The following is a 19,566-nucleotide window of genomic DNA, read 5'->3' on the forward strand; positions in this document are numbered from 1 at the left end:
CATTGGGAGGCTGGTGCCCCACCCTGTCTGGACTCGAAGCTGCCCTTCCTCTCTGCCTCCTCAGCTTCTGGCATATTTATCTCAGCTCTGGGAGCTACCGACCAACGAGCTCTCTAAACCTGCATCTGAACCTTCCATTTGAGCCTGGCAGACCCGCATTTGCAAACTGCGTCCTGGTGGGAAGTGGGTGACTCCGCTCCAGGGTCTGTAGCAGAGCCCCCGCCCCCCCTCCCCCAGGTGCACCGAAGGGTTTAACGGTGGGGGTCAGGATAGAGAGCGCAGAGGGAAATTCACTGGCAAGTGCACTGAAATCTGATTCTACAGCCTTCTAACCATTCTAAAGCTTCCCGATGGCTCCCAGGGAGCAGCAGGGGAGGAAGGCTAGAGAGAGCTGATGGCGGCCTGGCCTGAGGATGGCCGTGGAGATGGAAGGACAGAACTCTGGGGTGCTTGGCTTTGGATTCATGGACTCCCCTGCTGTATGTGAGCCTTTAAGCGGGGGACCTTGTTTCCATATTTCAAGGGCCCCTGGAGAGCCGTTCCGAATGTTTGTGGAATTCACAAAGTGCTATTTCAGTGCATTATCCTTTTTCTAACTTTTCAGGGTCATCTTGATTATACTTTCGTTCTGCCAAAGACTAGCCATTCCACATAAATTTTGATTAACGGCAACAACTAGCCAAAGAAAGCAGATGTCTTTTGTAAACACTCCAAGATCTATTTTATCTCTAGAATAGTCATCTCCGGAGGGAATGCCTCCAGGAAGGGACCTGTTTGTAAGTGATTAGGCCGTTGAGGAAGCTGTGTAATTAAAGGAGAATGTGCCTTTGCTGTTCTTTCTTGAAAGGTGTCTGGTTTCTCTCTTTAGCCTGAAGCCAGCGAGTTCCAGCCTTCGCTGCTCCTCCGTTTGGGGAAAGTGGGTTTGGGAGAAGCAGAGGCCGTTCTCAACCTGGGTGGAGCCCAAGGCAACGCTTGTCCCCTTCCCTCGGTACCAGAAAGGGAAGATTTGCTGAAAGATGCCAAGGTCAATGGGAGAGACACCCCTGGTGCTTGTGTGCCTCCTACAGAGATTTCCTGTCTCTTTGGTGGCACGTCTCTGCCTCTGCTTTGGGAACATTTGCGCCATCTGCATTGAGTCTGTGGGAGGGACAGGAAACCGTGAGGCCATAATCCATATATAATTAGTCCAGCCCACCCAGCCTTCTCTTACGTCTGTAACCGACCCCTGTAGCATACTCCTGGGAAACAGAAAGCCATAGTCTCAGAGGAGGGCTCTCACAAACTCTAGAACTGCTGGGAACCAAAGCATATAGAGTTCAAGGCGGGAAATTAAGTTCTGAGCAAAGGGACAGTTAAAACAGCTGGTGTGCAGGGACCGTTCTCTGGAGTAGCCCCTGTAACTGTGGGCATTTTTCTTAACCTAAAAGGAAGCTGATTCTTTCCTGAGAGAGTCGGCGGGGCTGCAGCAGGGAAGACATTGCTCTTGCTTGTTTTGCAACTGTGATTATGAACAGGAGCCAGTGTAAAGAGACCCATCGGGAAAACGTCTCCTACAGTCAAAGAGCCACTGCGCCGGGGGCTTTGCAGCAACACAGGGAAGACAGTGAGGCATGGTTTAGGAAGACAGTGGTTTAGGATGATGCGGAGAGGTGATGTCTCACAGGGTACTTGCAAAGTAAAGCCCAGAGCATCTAGGTCTGGGCTCCCCAAACCTCTGATCTCAGGATGCCTTTGCTCTCTCAAAAATGATTGAGAAACCTTCTTTCTTTTCTTTCTTTCTTTCTTTCTCCCCCCCCTCTCTCCCTCCCTCCCTCTCTTTCTTTCTTTCTTCCCCACCCCTCTCCCTCTTTCTTTCTTTCTTTCTTTCTTTCTTTCTTTCTTTCTTTCTTTCTTTCCTTCCTTCTTTTCTTTCTCTCTCTCTCCCTTCCCTTCCTTTCCCTTCCCTTCCCTTCCCTCCCTTCTTTTTTTTTAATGTGAATTATATTTATTAGTATTTGCCATATTCAAAATTGAAACGGAGAAATCTAGAAGACATGCTAAATACCTAAACCCTCATGCAGTGAGCTGAGAGAGACGACATCCTCACGCCATAGGGGGCTTTCGGAAGACCCCCCCTGCACCCCTTCGGGGGCGTGACAGACAAAGCACACCTTCGTGTCCCTGTAAAAAGCCCTGCGACCTCACAGACGCCTTGAAAGGCTGTCAGGAGCCCCCAGGATTCCCGAGTCCGCACTTTGAGAACTGCTGAAATAAAGAAACGGAAACGACCCCTTGGTCCCTGCTGGTCACCACCAAAGAACTGAACCTTGTGCACAGGGGGCACTCAATTTGTGCTGTTTAGTGTAAAGCCTACAGCCCAGAGAGAGGGCCCCCTTTTATAGCGACCAAAAATACATCCCGCCCCCCCAGCAGCCCGAGAGCAGCAAAGTGGAATGTCAGGTCACTCCTGCTCATGCTTACTCTGCTTGTTTTGTGCATGCAACAAATGGGTTGGTAAAAAAATAAAATATTTATAAAATAAGGGCTGGCCACTGATATTTAAAAACTTTGACCACACCTATACCATTTTTGAACACTTAATATGCGTCAGGCGCCCTCTGTGAGCTCATGGCAGTGCCAGGCACCTGACAGCCATTCCTCATTGTGCATATTTTGCAGATTGGGAAATGGAAGCTGCGGGGGGTTAAGTCAATCATCCAGATGGCCCAGCTAGAATGTAGGCGAGCAGGGTTTCAAACCCAAGATGCCTTTTAGGAAGTCCAAGTGCTTACCTGTAAAGCCATGGTGCATCCTATAAACGCTCTGGTCATTCAGGGGCCTACGGGGGAAAGCTCACACGTCTAGATTCACAAGGAAAAAGCTCAAATATCTAAATTCGTCAGGAAAAATGTACACATCTAGATCCATCGGAAAGAGGCTCACTCGTTTAGATGTGTGTCACTGGTCAAGCTGTCCTGCCAGGTCAACTGGGCATCCAATAAATGAGTGTTGTTACATGGTTGGTGTTCTACTAGATCCCATGGGGGGACATAAAAACTAAAATGTTATGTGGGTACAGCACACACACAAAGAATAGCTCCTGTCTTTGAGCTCACCAAACATCATTGCACAGAAATGGAAAGCAAACGAACGATACATGTTAGTGAGCATAGAGCAAACACCAGACGTCCTTGGCATGGGAGCGGGAGGCCGCTGGAGCCAGAGGGAATTGTGGAGGAGGGAAGGTTTTGTGCTGGGCTTAAAGGAAAGATAGTTTACAGGAAAAAAAAAAAGAGAATGGAATTGGATTCAGAAACTTGACTTCAGCTGGAGCCCCAGTGCTGTCATCAATCAGATGTGTAAACTTGAGCCCAGTACAGAACTCCAGGGTTTGGGAGCAGCGGGCAGTGGAGTGGGGACCTTTCCGGGGGCGCTGGTGCCAGCTCCGGCTCACCAGTCACACCGCCTGGGCGGCCTGTGGGCCCTTTCCTCGCTTATACCCCCTGTGCCCATCCCCGGGGTCCTGCTCCCCCCACAAGGACAAGGAGGGCTACGTGGCAGGGCCCCACCCCCGGAGTCTGTCTCTCCGCCAGCAGCACTACTCGAAGGCTCACACTTTTCAAGCTTCTGGCTAGCTCACACTTTTCGTAGTGTTTCCCAACTGAGTCATTCTCCCCGAACCTCCTGTGAGATCTCCCAGACCTCTCTCTCCGGCTCCGGGGGCCCCCCGCTTCCTGTTCTGCAGCCCTCGGCAAGTTACTTTAACCTCTTGTGAACCTCCGTTTGCTCAAGCGTAAAACTGCAGCCTTCCGGGGCTGTTGTGAAGGTTAATGATTGTCCGCCCCCTGGTACAGTACAGTACAGTACTCGGCACGCTGGAGCTGCGTGAGAAATTAGAAAAGGCGATGTATTAATTTGTTACCAGTCTCTGGTGTACTGTACCTATGACACAGTTGCAAGCAACACAAGTTACGCAATGTCATATTGGATTAATTTGTTTCTTTGTTTCCAATTTCAAATCATCACGAAACTGGGTCATCGTGGAAAGATAAAAAAAGGAGAGAGAGAGAGGAAAAAAATACTGCTAGTTGTGCTAAGTGTCCCCAGAGGGAGAAAAGAACGAGAGAGCGTGAGCATGGAAGTGTTGAAACGTTATAAGGTTCTCAGCACTCTCTGTTTTTACAAAATAACCACACATCCCTATTTATATCCCCCTCCCCGGGTTTATAGCTTGTTTATACTAGAAAGCATTACTTACGAGGACTAGTAATACCTAGTATGTAATGATTTACTCAGGGACAGAAGTTGTTTAGTCAAAGAAGACTGGTTTTTGACTCCAGTCCCCCACACCCCTCAAACTCAAGTTTCTGCATTGCTATTTTCCAGAAAAGAGAGGAAGGAAGGCAGGGAGGGGGGTGGGAGGGAGAGAGGAACTGCTTTGTAAGAAACTTCAGTGTATCACTTTGACAGGCTAATAATTACTGCTGGTTTCCTTCGCTAAGTTTTTTTTCTTACGTGGGTTGGGAAGCTCAAACTACAAGGAAATGATAGCTTGCAATTTAAAAAAAAAAATGATTGAAGAGCCTGGCCCGTGGTGGTGCAGGGGATGGGGCGTCGACCGGGAATGCTGAGGTTGGTTCGAAACCCTGGGCTTGCCCCGGTCAAGGCGTGTGTGACAAGCAAAGAAAGAACAACTAAAGTGAAGCAACTATGAGTTGATAGTTCTCGCTCTGCTGCCCCCTCCTCTCTCTGGAAAATCAATCAATAAAATCTTTAAAAATATCATTGAAGAGAAATGAAGGGGTTTTATTTTCAATGGAATGTGCGTGTCAGAGGCCTGTGTATACAGTCAATGTGACTGAGACCCAGTGATGACGTAGGGCAGGGGTTTGGGGTGATTATTTTCATGTTACCAATATTCCTATTGGAAGAGGCTTTTCATTTATGTTTTCAGTTGACATTCAATATTGTTTTATGTTCGTTTCAGGTGTGCTTTTATCCTTTACACACCGAGGTGACATTAACCCGTGTAGATTTCACAACTGCCCTTGGAAGGAGGTTTCCACTCAGGCTGCCTTTGGCTGACGTAACAGAGGACCCAATTCAGAGTTAATAAAGAGAAGGGTTTTTGTTTTGTTTTGTTTTGTTTTTTTAGCTCACATGAAAAGAAGTGTAGAGAAAGGCTTTTCTCTGCCGTCCATCCACGATGTCAAATTGTCCCTAAAGCTGGTAGGAGGGCCACTGGGGGTAACGGGGTCTCGGGGTCTCCTGTCCACACCTGGGCTAGCTTTGTGCAGCCCTTTCTTAAAGCAAGGATGCTGGCTTCCCAGGCCCGCTAGTAAGGTCTCATTGTCACAGAAGGGCTCAGGCAATGCCCATTTCTGAACTAATAATACAGCCCAGGGGATTGACATTGTTGCTCGGCTTAGACTCATCAGCCGGGATGTAATAGGTATTGAGCATGCAACCACAATGTCCTCTACACATGTACATATTTAAAAAAGATATTTATTGATTTTAGCAAGAGAAAAAGGGAGAGACAGAGACAGGACCATCAATCTGTTCCTGTATGTGCCCCGACTGGGGATCGAACTGGCAACTGCTTCACTCCAGAACGATGCTCTGACCAGCCGAGCCAGGGTCCGTGTACATCGTCTAGATCGGGGCTTGGCAAACAGTAGCCTGTGTACCGATCTAGCTGATTGCCTGTTTTATAAATAAAGTTTGGTTGGAACGGGGCATGCTCGTTTGCTTAGGTATATTTATAGCTGCTTTCCATGCTACAGTAGTAGAGTTGAATAGTTATGACGGAGACTGTGTGGCCCACAAAGCTTAAAATAGTTACTCTCTGGTCCTTTATAGAAAGTTGTTTGACGCGTATTGTGGAAGAAAAATGTGGTTGAGGTTGAATGGCCTGTCCCAAGTCAAAGAACTAAGAAGAGGCAGAGACTAAATTCTAACTCAGAGGCCCGAAGCGCTCTGTTACCAGCTCCATGGGGAGAGTGTTCTGGGCTGGGTTTGCATTTCTGTGAGTGAGTCAATGCAGTGTTTCACACATAGCAACACCGACACAGGCCTGCCGAAACGAGCCGGTCCTTGGTGATGAGTGCAGTCCCTAGGAACAGTGAGGGAGTTCACTGTCCATAGAACAATAGGTTGGGGCCCGAGAAAACTAAAAGGATATTTTACCGTTCATCAGAGTAAGTTTGATACGTTATTTAAAAATGTACACAAGCACTTGTCCTGGCTGGTTAGATTCGTTGGTTACAGCACCATCTGGAAGCACAGAGGTTGCCGGTTTGATTCCCTGGTCAGGGCCCATACAGGCACAGATCGATGTTTCTGTCTCACTCTCTCTCTCTCTTTTTTTCTCTCTCTCTCACTCTGCTTCCCTTCTTTCTCACTATTTCTCAATAAATAAAAATTTAAAAAGGAATTGCTCAAGCACCAGCTGGAATAGAACTAAAAATTTTCAATAACCGTTGGGATGAAATGAAAGGTTTTCAAAACCTTAAGTCCACATAGAAGAAATGCTGATTCATGTTACTTTAATGAGTTTCTTTTTTTTTTTTTTTTATTTTTTTTTTTATATTTTATTTATTCATTTTTAGAGAAGAGAGAGAGAGAGAGAGAGAGAGAGAAAGAAGGGGGGAGGAGCTGGAAGCATCAACTCCCATATGTGCCTTGACCAGGTAAGCCCAGGGTTTCGAACCGGCGACCTCAGCATTTCCAGGTCGACGCTTTATCCACTGCGCCACCACAGGTCAGGCCATTTAATGAGTTTCTATTCACAGAGAGTTAATTTAAAAGTGAAGGAAAGATAGTCTGACCTGTGGTGGCGCAGTGGGTAAGTCGTCGACCTGGAATGCTGAGGTTGCCGGATCGAAACCCTGGGCTTGCCTGGTCAAGGCACATATGAAAAGCAATTTTGAGTTGATGCTTCCTGCTCCTGCCCCCACCTTTCTCTCTCTCTCTCTCTCTCTCTCTCTCTCTCTCTCTCTCCCCCCCCCACTTTCTCTAAAATCAAGAAACAATTTTTTTTAAATAAAGGAAAAACAATAAAATGAATGAATATAGTATTGATACTTACACACCTATAATAATATGTTTTTCCTTTATTATGTCTTCACTACCCCTTCCCCAGCTTCCGCTCTCACCTTATGTAGACACCTGTCTCCAAGATGCCCCCCCACCCCTGTCACCCTCACCTGCAAGAATTTATGCTCTTGTGTGGCTCCTCCCCCCCACGTCATATAAGGGTTGGTCTTTGCGGCCAATAGAATATGGCCGATGTAATGGTGTCCAACTCTAAAGCTTTGTTACGGAAGACACCGCGATTCTACTTTGGTTTCCTGAATCGTTTGCCGTGGGGGGAAATTGAGTCACTGTGCTGTGAGGATACCCACAGAACCCTATGGAGAAGACCCCACGGAGAGGAACTGAGACCTCCCACCAGCAGCCGCGCCAGTTTGCAACCCCCCCCCCCCGAGTGAGCACGGTCGAGCCTTCGTAGGACAAGCAGCCTGGGCTCACATCTAACTGCCACCTTAGGAGAGACCCTGAGCCAGAGCTGCGCTGCTGATCTACAGAAAATGTGAGAGACAGTAAATGCTTATTTGCTATTTTAACTTGTCGTGTTCTGGGGTGATTTGTGAAGCTGCAATCGAATGTACATTTTTCTATATTAGGTTAAAAGAGCGGCGGAAGATCAGGCAGGTGGGTCAGAGTGAAGGGCCAGTGATGAAACAGAGGACAAAGGAGGAGACAAGTAAGAAATCAAACGGAGAGACAAGAAGCAGGAAAAGGCAACTTTGTACAATTTTCCAGAGCAGGACAATGCCTTATTCTAATAACAGTAACACTAGGTAGCTCTTATTGAGCACTTGCTAAGTGACAGGCACTGTGGCGGTATCTGTAAATATACTTTCTCTAAGGGGTTGGTGGGCTCTGATTCATGGTTTAGAAAATATGCACCTTGGAATAAGGGAAGAAGAAGAGGGAAGGAACGGTAGATTGGGATAAGAAAGCCAGACTATAGAGAACACTGAACATGGAATACACAAAAAAGATATATTATATGGAACTTTAAAATCCTGGCAAGCTAAGGGGAAATGCTGAAAATAGCTCTGTGTGTGTGTGTGTGTGTGTGTGTGTGTAGTATAAAAACGATACTTTTCCTCTTTTCCCGATTTCATTTGGTTTTCCCACTTATTCGGCAACTGTCTGTGCTAGGTACCAAGCTGTCACTGTTCTCGGGGCCGGGGTCAGCACTGAGCCAGAGGGCCACAGAGCCTGCATTCGAGGCGGATTTTCTATTTCTTAGAGGACGGCATCACCAAATACTGGCCATCCTACCAGAAATCTGTGGGTTGTCCTAATTACTCCCGCTTGCAGCCTCCACAATGAGCCCGGATCCTGATGAGTACTTCTCGCTGTCCTCCCTCCCCACTGGGGCCTCACCTGGCTCATTGGTTTCAGGGGGGCCTCTCTAAGTCCCACAAACAGGGTTACTTAGAGCAACCGGAGTTTTTGGTTTCACAGTTCTGGAGGTCGGCAGTCCCATATCCAGGTGTAGCAGGGCCATGCTCCCCTGAAGGGTCCTGGGGAGGGTCCGTCCCAGCCCTCTCTTTAGCTTCCGGTAGTTCCTCAGCTGGGGAAGCCTCACTCCCCACCTTCCCCTGCTGTTCTACCTGTGTGGGAGCATGCCTGTTTGTGTGATGCTCTTTTTACTTGTGGAAGAAAAAAAAAGAGACCACTGACCCAAAATGGAGTCACTTATGCCAAGCCACATGTCACCAAACTCAGACTTAGTACCTAACAATTACAGCTTCAGCCTCTCCCAGGAATGGGATCTTAAACCAATCAATCTGGAATTACCTGGTCAGTACTAGTGACAGACCCCCGAGCCCCTAAAGGGAGGTGACCTTGCCACAACCAGTCCACTGTTCCCTAGTATGACTACCTGTCCCATTCCCTTCTGCGTAGAAAAGCCTTTCATTTCATGTGGCTTGTGGGGGTTCCTTTCTCTCTGCTAGGTGGCGTACTGCCCGATTCGTGAACTGCTGAATAAAGCCAATTAGATCGTTAAAAATTTGCTCAGTTGAATTTTGTTTTATAACAAAAGACACCTGTCATAGTGGATTAGGGGCCCATGTTATTCCAAAATGACCTCATCTTAACAATCCACAACAACTCTGTTTAAAAATAAGGTCACATTTTGAGATGCTGGGGGTTGGGACTTAAACATCTTTTAAGGGAGGGACACAATTCTACCCATAATATCTGAGTCATGCCACAGTCCTTCAACCAGCCTCCTTGCCTCAGGTAATCTCCACATGTCTGCCACACCTGTCCTTCCAAGGGTGGTCGGCGTGATGTGCCGAAAACAAAAATCGGACGCTGTGGCGACTCAGCTAAAGGTCCTCCTGAGTTTGTTTCCCTTCTTGTTAACAAAGCACAAAGTTTCTCAAAACTTGCCTGTCTGGCCCTCCCTGGCCCCACCCCACCAGGCCTTCAAGGCCACCTGGCTGTGTAAGCTAAGTCAGCTCCAGTCAGCTCCTCGGGGAGTCCGCCTGAGCCCCTGATTTGTTAGACTTAGAGGAAATGGTCTCCTTCAGTTCCCTGGAGGTAATTACCTACCTACTTATCACACTGAGTAGTATATCATCTCTCTTCCTAACTCTGTGAGTCCCCTGAGGCAGGGCTGTGCCTTCTATGAACCCTAGTGCCAGGTATGGTATCAATTAAAAATATAAGTATTCACTATGTTTGCTGAATTGACTTGACTGTCTTCTCTTGGAATTATGCCTGTTGTAGGGGAGAGAAATGGTGGTCCAATGAGTCACCTCACCCCCATCATAGGTTTATAGAGGGCTCCCTCCTGTGGGTCCTGCCCACCCAGGTCTGATGCTGTGCTCCAATGAGTCACCTCACCCCCATCACAGGTTTGTGAGAGGGCTCCCTCCTGTGGGTCCTGCCCCTCCAGGTCTGATGCTTTGCTCCAGGCATGAGCTCCTGGAATCACCCTGGAGGGGACGCAGCAGGCTGAGGAAACCATGGCACAAATCTCGAGGCAGATAAAGGTTTGTTTAAAAGGACGCTGTCTGTTTTCCCATCTTCTCACTCACATGAAGTAGTCATGCTTCCTTCCTAGCAAAACTTAAATAATGGAGGTCTCTAATCTGAGGACTTTATTTTCTTAAAAAAATTTTTTTTATTGATTTGAGAGAGGGAGAGAGAGAGAGAGAGAGAGAGAGAGAGAGAGAGAGAGAAACATCACTTTGTTGTCCCACTTATTCATTGGTTGATTCCTGTATGTGCCCTGACTGGGGATGGAACCCACAACCTTGACATGTTGGGACGACCCTCTAACCAACTGAGCAGCCTGGCCAGGGCTGAGGACTTTTCTAACCACCTATCTGAAAGTGGTGTTCTTGCTGAAGTCACCACAACTCAGCCACCACCATTCATTTCGGTGTGCTCCTTGCAAGGGAGCCCTCGGATAGAAGGCCACAGGAACTTCCTCTTCCGGTGTGGCTGGGACCCCTGGGTTCTCTGTCTTTTGTCTCTGCCCCCCCTCCCCCCGCTTGTTTCCTCTCCCACATAAACTGGTTGCTCCCCAAGGGCAGCGAATTGCATTTTCCAAAGATGGCCACACCTTGATATTTTTTTCCCATTCCACATTCTCTTCTTACCATGTGACTGATACTTTCCCATGGAGAGCTGGGGCCCAGGATTCCTCCCCTCGAATCCGGGTCGGGAGGCTGGTGACTGCCCCAATCAACACTGCCGCTAAAACCCACATCGCGTGACTTCCAAGCTGGGTCCTCTTCTCTCCCTCGTCTCTCTCTTTCTCTCTCTCTTTCTCTGCTTGACTTGGAGCCCAGCCACCACGTCTAAAGAAGCTCAGACCTCATGGAGAGGCCACACACGCAGGCATTTCACTGAGGTCTCAGCCGACAGCCAGCACCAACTGTCAGACGTGGGAGTGGAGACTGCTCGGCTGACTCCAGCCTGAACCCTGGAATCTTCCCGCTGAGGACCACAAGTCATGGAGCGGATAGGGGCCATCCCTACTGGGCCCCGTCTGAATTTCTGACACACAGGAACTCATGACACTTCATAAAGGATGGCTGTTACTTTAAGTCACCAGATTTGAGGACAATTTATTACACTCCTACAGATCACTGATACACCAAGAATCTCTTTTCTCTTTTGTTCTCTTCCTGGACGATTCCATTCACTTGGCGATGTCCGGCTGTCCCTCCCGTCACTGACTGTTCTGTCTTTGAGAGCATCCCCCCCCCCCAGTCACTCCCAGCTCTCCTGTCCATGTTCAGTGTTGTACCAGCAGCTGCCCACCGGTACCTCCTCCTGGGTACTCCTCAGACATGCTGCTGCACACTTAGCAACTTCCTCCTCAAGTTCAGTTCTCTTCTTCTGTTCCCTCTTTCTGTTCTTGGCAGCACCAACATTCCCATCTAGAAACTTTGTCATCGATGCCTTCTGTCCTGTCTAACCAGTTGCTCAGTCTTGCCTTGGGTCAGTTGGTACACCTTTAGCTGCAAGGAACACAAAAGCCAATTAAACATGGTGTAGTGGTGTATGTCCAATCAGGAGCTAGAAACAGGGGAAGTTTAATATAAAGGAAGTTTTGTGTGGTACCCAACAGCTGAGGGAGAGGACCCAAGGAATGATAAGCTTAGAGGGGTTTAGATCACATTGGAAAAGATGTGAGTCAGCTCATGGAATAGCAGAGGCATTCTCTGGAGTAGCCAGGCTGGAGCTGGTCTACAGCTGGGGAGCAGGTGACCAGCAGCCAGCAGTGTGGCTGTGCTGGACACGGCAGGAGACCCTCTTCTCCCACAAGGTCCATTCAGAGTGTGTTCTTCTGAGAAAGCTTGACATCATGTTCACTTTAAAGGGGAACTACTTGAAAGAATTCCTTTGTTTATCACAGAACATATATTAAAGGGTACATTTGGAGCCAGAGGCAATGATTTATTAACTAGCACAGATGGCTTCAGCAAATTTATTTATTGTGCTACAAAGCCAATGATCAGAAGCTGGCCAGTTCTAGGGTTTTGGTGAAGTGGTCAACAGTCATTGAAGATCCTGACATTCTCCATCTTTCTCACATGGCGTTGGCCATATCTCCCTCAGAGGTACAGGGCTTGGAGCAGCTACAAGTGCCTAATGCAGACAGTGCTACATCCACACACACAAAAAGAGCGGGAAGTTTCCTTCTTTGAATTCCGTTTTTCTTTTTTTTTTCTTTTCTTTTCTTTTCCTTCCTCCCTCCCTCCCTTTCTTTTTTTGAGAGAGAGACAGGAAGGAAGAGAGATGAGAAGCATCAACTCAGTGTGGTACTCTTAGTTGTTCATTCACTGCTTCTCATATGTGCCTTGACTGGGAGGCTCCAGCGCCAAGCCAGTGACCCCTTGCTCAAGCCAGCAACCATGGGGTCATGTCTATGATCCCATGGTCAAACCGGCAACCTCACACTCAAGCTGATGAGCCTGCACTCAAGCTGGCAACCTCAGGGTTTCGAACCTGAGTCCTCAGTGTCCCAGGTTGACACTCTATCCACTGGCATGAATTGCTTTCTATTAGAGAGAACAACATTTTCTAGAGGGTCCCAGGAGATTTTTCCATCAATGTTCATGCTCAGGATTGGGTCATGTGCACTCCTTCTGATTGTAAGAATGGCTGGAATCCAGGGTCTCACACCTTTAGCCCTTTTATTGGGAGGTGGGCTTTGCCAGCAGAGAAGGGAATGCCTGCGGGAAGGCAGCCGACCATTGCTGCCTCATGCCTTCATCCCTACCCCTCCATCCCTACGGCCACTGCTCTCGGGAGTCACAAGGTACGTAGGTGCCCTTGAAGTCACAAGGCCTGAATGCTACTCTTGACTGGGTGTTAACCAGTTCTTGGGGAAAGACAAATGGCTTTCTGCTATCTCTTTTGTCACTTTGCTTCTGATAGTTTTATTAAAGCAGCTTCTGGCCTCTCCTGCAACCAGATGGATAATTGTGACTCTCTCTCTCTCTCTCTCTCTCAGGCTCCAAATCTCTCAGTGAGGAAGATTATGAATGAAAATGATGGGCTTTTGTTTCAGATCATACTGTTCCTATCAAAGTTCTCTCTTATTAATTGTATGACCTTGGCAAGATATCTATCTATCTATCTAATCTTAGCAAGAGAGAGAAAGAGACAGAGAAACAGAGACAGACAGACAGGAAGGGAGAGAGATGAGAAGCTCAACTTGTGGTTGTAGCTCCTTAGTTGTTCATTGATTGCTTTCTCATATGTACTTTGACTGGGAGCTCCAGCTGAGCCAGTGACTCCTTGCTCAAGCCAGAGACCTTGGGCTCAAGCCAGTGACCTTGGGCTCAAGCCAGAGACCTTGGGCTTCAAGCCAGCAACCTTTGGGCTCAAGCCAGCAACCTTTGGGCTCAAGCCAGCAACCTTTGGGCTCAAGCCAGTGACCATGGGGTCATGTCTATGATCCCATGCTCAAGCTGGCAAACCTGTGCTCAAGCTGGTGAGCCCATGTTCAAGCCGGATGAGCCTGCATTCGAGCTGGTGAGCTCAAGGTTTCAAACTTGTGTCCTCAACGTCCCAAGTTGACTGCTCTATTCACTGTGCCACCACCTGGTCAGGCAGTATCTAATTTCTTTATGCCTTCATTTCTCATGTTTTAAATGAGGATAATAGAAGTACTTACCTCATTGATATGGTATGATGAGTAAATGATATAATGCAGAAGGATTTTTGGCATGTTGCGAGTGCCCAAAAGAAATGGCAATGTGCCCTGGGGTCTTTCAGTGGAATGATGCTCTTCTCTGGGTGATAGAAAAGTTGCTGGAATTTTGCTGCACCCTTCTGGGACCGATCTGAACATCATCAGTTTAACTGCTGGTGCTTTGTGTTCTAAAGGGGCACTTGCAGCTTTACCTGCAGCTACTCCTGCTCCAGGCACCGGGCAGGGACATCCAGAGCAGCTGCCTACGTCTGTCCTTGGTCTGTCACCTGAGTTTGTGTTTCCGAAACCAGGCCACTGTCAGATGCAAGATGGCTGAGCCTGCACAATGGGGCTCAAAATCTTTGGTGACAGGCCCCAGAAAATTGTTTTCACAGGCACCCCAGGATACTCTCACATATGTGAAGGTCTGAGACACACTGTTCCAGATTAAAGGAGAGTAAGGCAGACAACAAAACACAGCCCAGGACTCTTAACTGGAGGGTCAGTGGGCGAGTGGCAGAAGCTGCTGGATGCCAGGCCTGGAGCTGTCCCAGGGTTGCCAGGTGTCTTCATCTAAGGCCGCTAAAACAAGGTACCACTTTGTTAAAAACAGAGATATATTGTCTCACAGTTCTGGAGGCCAGAAGTCCAAACTGGGGTGTCAGGAGGGCCATGCTCCCTCTGAAGGCCCCAGGGGAAGACTGATACCTTTATCCTAACTACTGGTGGTGCTGGCGATGCCACACGCTCCCCAGCTTGCAGATGCCACTCGTCCATTGTCATGTAGCCATCTTCTCCCTGAGCGTCTCTGTGTCTTTACTCCACTTCTTCTAAGGACTCTGGTCCTTAGAAGATTGACCCCACCACACTCTCCTATGATCTAATGTTAGCTAATTACATCCGCACTGCCTGTGTTTTCAAATAAAGTCACATTCTGAAGTAAGAGGGGTTAGAACTTCAATACATCTTTTTAGGGGACATAACTCATAGCATGGGGTCTTGGGCTAACATCTCAGAGTCTCTGTTTTCTTGAAGGTTTGCAGCAAAATCTGAACGAAACGAGTGATTCCCTACATTATTTGACGTTAGAGTTTCTAATATACAGTTTCTAGCCAAGTTTTTCCAATTATCCCCAACTGTCCCTATTCCTTTCCTTTTGGGGGCCCAGGCTCCAGCTAAGGGTCATACATTGCATTTTGTTGTCCGCCTTGCTCTCCTTTAACCCAGAGCCGTGTTTCTCAGACCTTCAAGTGTGTGAGAACCCCCAGCGGAGCCTGTGAAAACAGTTTTCTGGGGCCCATCTCCAAAGATTCTGAGTCAACAGGTCAACTGGCATGTCTAACAAGCTGGCAGGTGATGCCAAAGCTGCTGGTCCAATGACCACACTTTTGCAAACCACTGATCTAGAAAAGAGGTTACACACTTTTTTTTGCAGAGGGCCAGATGGTGAAATACTTTACGCTTTGCGGGCTCTGCTGCAACTCAATCTGCCATTGTAGACAAAAGCGGCCACAGAGACAACTCATATACAAGTGGGTGTGGCTGTGCTCCAGTGAAATTTTACTTACGAAACAGCTGCCTGGCCAGAGCTGGCCCATAGCCTGTTCTTTGCTAGCCTGATCTACAACAGTACTCACACTTTTCCTTTTCTCCCCCCAGGGCGGGGCTGTCTGTCAAAGCATTGACGTTTTTGAACTGTGCAGTTTAGTTTTCTTGTAGAATGCCTCACAATCTGGATTTGATTGTTCCATTCTGGATAGATTTAGGTTCTATGTTGGCAAGAATACCACAGAAGTGATATTGTGAAAGACTTTGAAGTGGACCAAATATATTATTGGGTAACTTCAACGGAAAGCTGGGCATTGTCTAGTGTGCCCTCTGGGTTATCTAACCCCATGTGGGTTTGTGCCTTTCGTTGTTTTTGAGCTATTTTACAACATTGTGATTTTTAGACTACTGATGGTATTTTGAGTCTTCCCTTTAGAAATGCTGATGGTGTCCATCAGACACACAGTTTTGACCTATGGATATTTGCCAATCTTCTATCTATCAGACAACTTAACTTCAGTGTCCTGACTGCCTACGGTCTGCACTGGACTCTCTTTGGAGTCTGCTTTGAACCAGTTGTAACACGTTACTGGTTCTTAGATTAATAGGCTAAATAATATCTTTGACACATGTTCATTTCACATCTACATCTGAGTCATGATTATCCTCTCTCTTTAATATTCTTTAGCGGTATTTTTTAATTGGATTACTTTAGGAAGCAGAGAGGGTAGTTTTGTTTTTTGTTTTACAAATACTGGTGATACTCATTTAAATTAAGTCACTTGATTAAGGTGGGTTCTAACCAGACCTTTCCATTGTCAAGATATATTTTCTCTTTATTAGGAAAAAATACTCTGAGACAAAGTGAATATTCCAGTTTGCAGTCACTTTTCACCTGGTGGTTGGAGTTTCCCCTGAAGATCTTCACCAATATCAATGATAACATTGGAATTGAAAAATATGAAACCGGAGGGGAGCAGAACATGCCACTCCGAAATGTGCTCCTTCGGCAGGTGGGTTAATTCGAGCTGACGGCAATTAAGACCCAGCGGACTCAAGAAAAAATCTCCACCTCCCCCATAACTGTCTAAAAGAATTTAGATAGGGGCCCTGACTCAGAAAGAGAGCTATTACCAGAGATAACTTTTTAATCTTAAAGACTTAGCTGTAGCTCAGGACAAGTATCTGGTTATCAAACTCCTGCCCTGCTTACCGCCCCGTGAATTCCCCTCTGCTCCCTTGAAGCCTCAGACCTCATCCTGTTCCTTGGCTCAGGATGGCATCTGAGCTTCCATTGCCTGACTCTTAGGTCTCATATTTTTACAGGACTCCGATCTGGATGAAATGAAATGTGTTTTTCTCCTGTTAATCTGTTTTATGTCAATTTAATTAGTAGATCAGCCAAAGAACCTAGAAGGGTAGAAGAAAATTCTTCTGCCCGGTCTAGCCCTTTCCTGGTGCCTCGGTGAGACTCTCCTTTCTTGGGTTGCATTACCCTTTGGCAGAATAGCATCGTGGTTTAAGCCACAGGCTCTGGGACTGTCTGGCTTGGGCTCAAACTCTGGCTTTTTTTCCCCCCAGCTTACCATCTTCATGACATGAACATCATTTAAGCTTTGTGCCTCACTTTTCTTCTCTGTAAAATGGTGCTATAAAGATACCTCTCTTATAGGATTGCCTCAGGATGAAATGAGGATGAAATTGATTAAAAGCAGCAGTAAGATACACTGCACATAATTACCTGCTCAAGAAATGCTATTACGGAATCATGCTTATCTGTGTGTGTTTGAATCCCAGGTTTGCCACATCTCCAAGGGTCTTTGGGTGAATTCCTTAACTTTCTGTGCCTCCCATCCTTATCTGTAGCAGGTTTCCGGATGCAAGCTCGTTCAAGCACCAGCTGTGTCTGGTACGGAGTAAGCATGAAAGAAAGGATGAGCTGTTACCACCGCGATCATTCTGGATACTTGATTTGCTGTGAGAAGATAAATTGAGTTCCAGGCTGTTTACTGCCACGGTGCCTACCTCAGAGACATTTACATGGTGTGCGTTCAGCAAGATATGTGTATGGAGGAATGCATCAAGCTTTGTGGAGGGGCACCCGCTCGATCTAAGTTACACTTTGGCCTCCTCTCTGTCTCACTGTCCTCAATTTGTGTCGCCTTCCTCTTTGTAGGAAGCACACACATCCAGAAAATCATCTTCCCACAGGAGGCTGTGAGAGGCGGCGCTGGGCAGAGGTTGCACAGCCCGGTGCAGGGCTCCGCGACTTGACTCACTAGGGAAGGGTCCAAAGGGACACAGCTGTGCCACGGCATTTACAGCTGGGCACTCGAGCCCTCTCCTGTCCCCTCCCTGTCTGTTCAGGTTGGGAAATGGTTACTCGAAGTTGGGAAGCGCCCACGTGGCGATGAGAGTGCTCGCTGAGAGAAACTGAGGCCGGGGGCAAGGTCCCTGCGATGGGCAGCCGCCCGCCCGGGCCTCCGCCCACACCTGCGCCGGCGAACCCGCCGCGAGCTTGCAGCCCCGCGCGTGGGGCGCTCACGTGACCGGGCGGGGCGGAGCCGGGCGGGCGGGGATCACCTGAACAAGGGAGTCATGTGAGCGGGGCGGGGGAGGGGGCGGTGCCGGCGGCGGTCACGTGACGCGGTTCCGGGGCCGCCGCAGCCGCGCCGAGCCCAGCCGAGCCGCGCGCCCCTCGGGCTCTCACTCCGCTCCCGCTCCTCTCGCGCTTCACTCCGCCTCCACCCTGGCACCGCGACCATGTCCCGGGCGCGGCCTTAGGCAGCCGCGCGCCGCTAGTTCTGCGTCCACCGTGCAACCCGGACTCTGCGCGATGGGGGCCGCCGCCGGCCGGAGCGCCCACCTGGGGCCCGCGCCCGCCGCCTGCCCACCGCGCTCCCTGCTCCTGCTGCAGCTGCTGCTGCTTGTCTGGGCCCCGGGGGCCGCGCTGGCCCAGGGCGCCGAGTTCCCTGAGCTGTGCAGGTGGGTGGCCCGCCCGGCGCAGGCTTCGCTGCCGGTCCCCCCGGGCGCTCAGCAGGGCTGGGTGGGGGGCGGGGGTCCCCAGGGCGCCCCTGGGCCAGGCTTGGGTCGCCCCCGCCCCGAGGGAAAGTTGCCCATGTGGTGAAGGAAGAGGCACCCAGGACGGGTCGTGCGCGCGGGTGGGGGTGCGGGGGGCGCGGCGCGCGCGGCGTCCTGCCGCTGGCCCGGGGGCCACTGCCTGGCCACTTGTGGCTGTCACTAAGTCTGGGGTGGCTTTGTGTGCGAGCGGCGGGCCGCCGCGACCCGTCAGGGTGACGCTGCGGGCACCCTCGCACCCAGCGCCTGCTCTCTCGCAGCGGAGTGCCTGCGAAAGTTGGAGGACGCAGGAACTACAGCGTTGCTTTGTTCCCACTCCACGTTTCCTCCAAGTTCCACCGGCGGGTCTTGCAGAGGCCCCTGAGCGTGAAGGCTCACCCGCACCAATGGCCTTGGAGTTGGGGTTTTCGTTTCAGTTGCTGATTGATTTCCTCCATGTGGGTTTTCCATTTTTTTCTTGAAGTAGCATTTCCACGGAAAGTGACTTTTTTTAATGGGGGAATTTGGGGTGGTCATCCTTTCTTGGCTTTCAGGATTTCACCCTTCACTTCTCCGAGCCTAACTTCCTGTCTAGTTGCTCACATGATGTCATTGTCTCGTGTGGATTATTCTAGTGGAGTCTTTTGCTGTGGGAACCATGTTTATATAATCCCTGGTCCCATCGAGGGCTCTTAGTTTTCTGCGATGTCGAGGGGTCCCGGGGCTGGGGGTCTGTATTGAGAATTTTCTGACCAATCTTCTCTGGACTGTTTAGGATGGTAGAAAATTTAATGTTTTTTTTTTTTTTTTTTTTTAACTTTTACATAAAAGAAGCAGGATGAAAAGTTCAGCAAGACCAGAGAACAGTTCACAAAACCGCCAACCCTTCTCAGAATAAAGTGAAGTTGAATCCACTTGGAGTTTGTGGTGGGATTTATGGGGTTCTCATTCCTCCCTCCTATCAGAGATGGTCTCATTAGCACCCTCCCCCCCTCCCCCCTCCCCTACTTCCTCAGTTCAGAACTTGGCAGAAATTATTAACCTACAGAGAGGGAGGCTGAGCTCACAGTAGAGACTCTTTGGAAAGACCCATACTCTTTCTTTTCCTTTATTTGAAGGAGGGGAAGACTGCAGGAGGGAGAGCTCACTGCATATTAGTTTATAGGCGGGTTAGCTGCCCTGAGATACACAGTTACTCGAGTATTGAGCATAACACAGAACACGCTGCAGTTTCTATA

At 48.8% G+C, this 19,566-nt stretch overlaps 1 protein-coding gene across 1 annotated transcript in view; it reads left to right on the top strand.

Annotated features, from left to right (window-relative positions):
* The first annotated feature begins 17,899 nt into the window (after positions 1-17,899).
* IGF2R (insulin like growth factor 2 receptor) overlaps positions 17,900-19,566 on the top strand; it is a 109,115-nt gene continuing 107,448 nt past the window's right edge. Inside the window, 1 exon segment of the mRNA XM_066248472.1 lies at positions 17,900-18,256. Within this exon segment, the coding sequence (XP_066104569.1) occupies positions 18,108-18,256 (149 nt within the window). The 5' untranslated portion in view covers positions 17,900-18,107.

Source organism: Saccopteryx bilineata, chromosome 12, assembly GCF_036850765.1.
Source record: "Saccopteryx bilineata isolate mSacBil1 chromosome 12, mSacBil1_pri_phased_curated, whole genome shotgun sequence".
NCBI classification, from domain to species: domain Eukaryota; kingdom Metazoa; phylum Chordata; class Mammalia; order Chiroptera; family Emballonuridae; genus Saccopteryx; species Saccopteryx bilineata.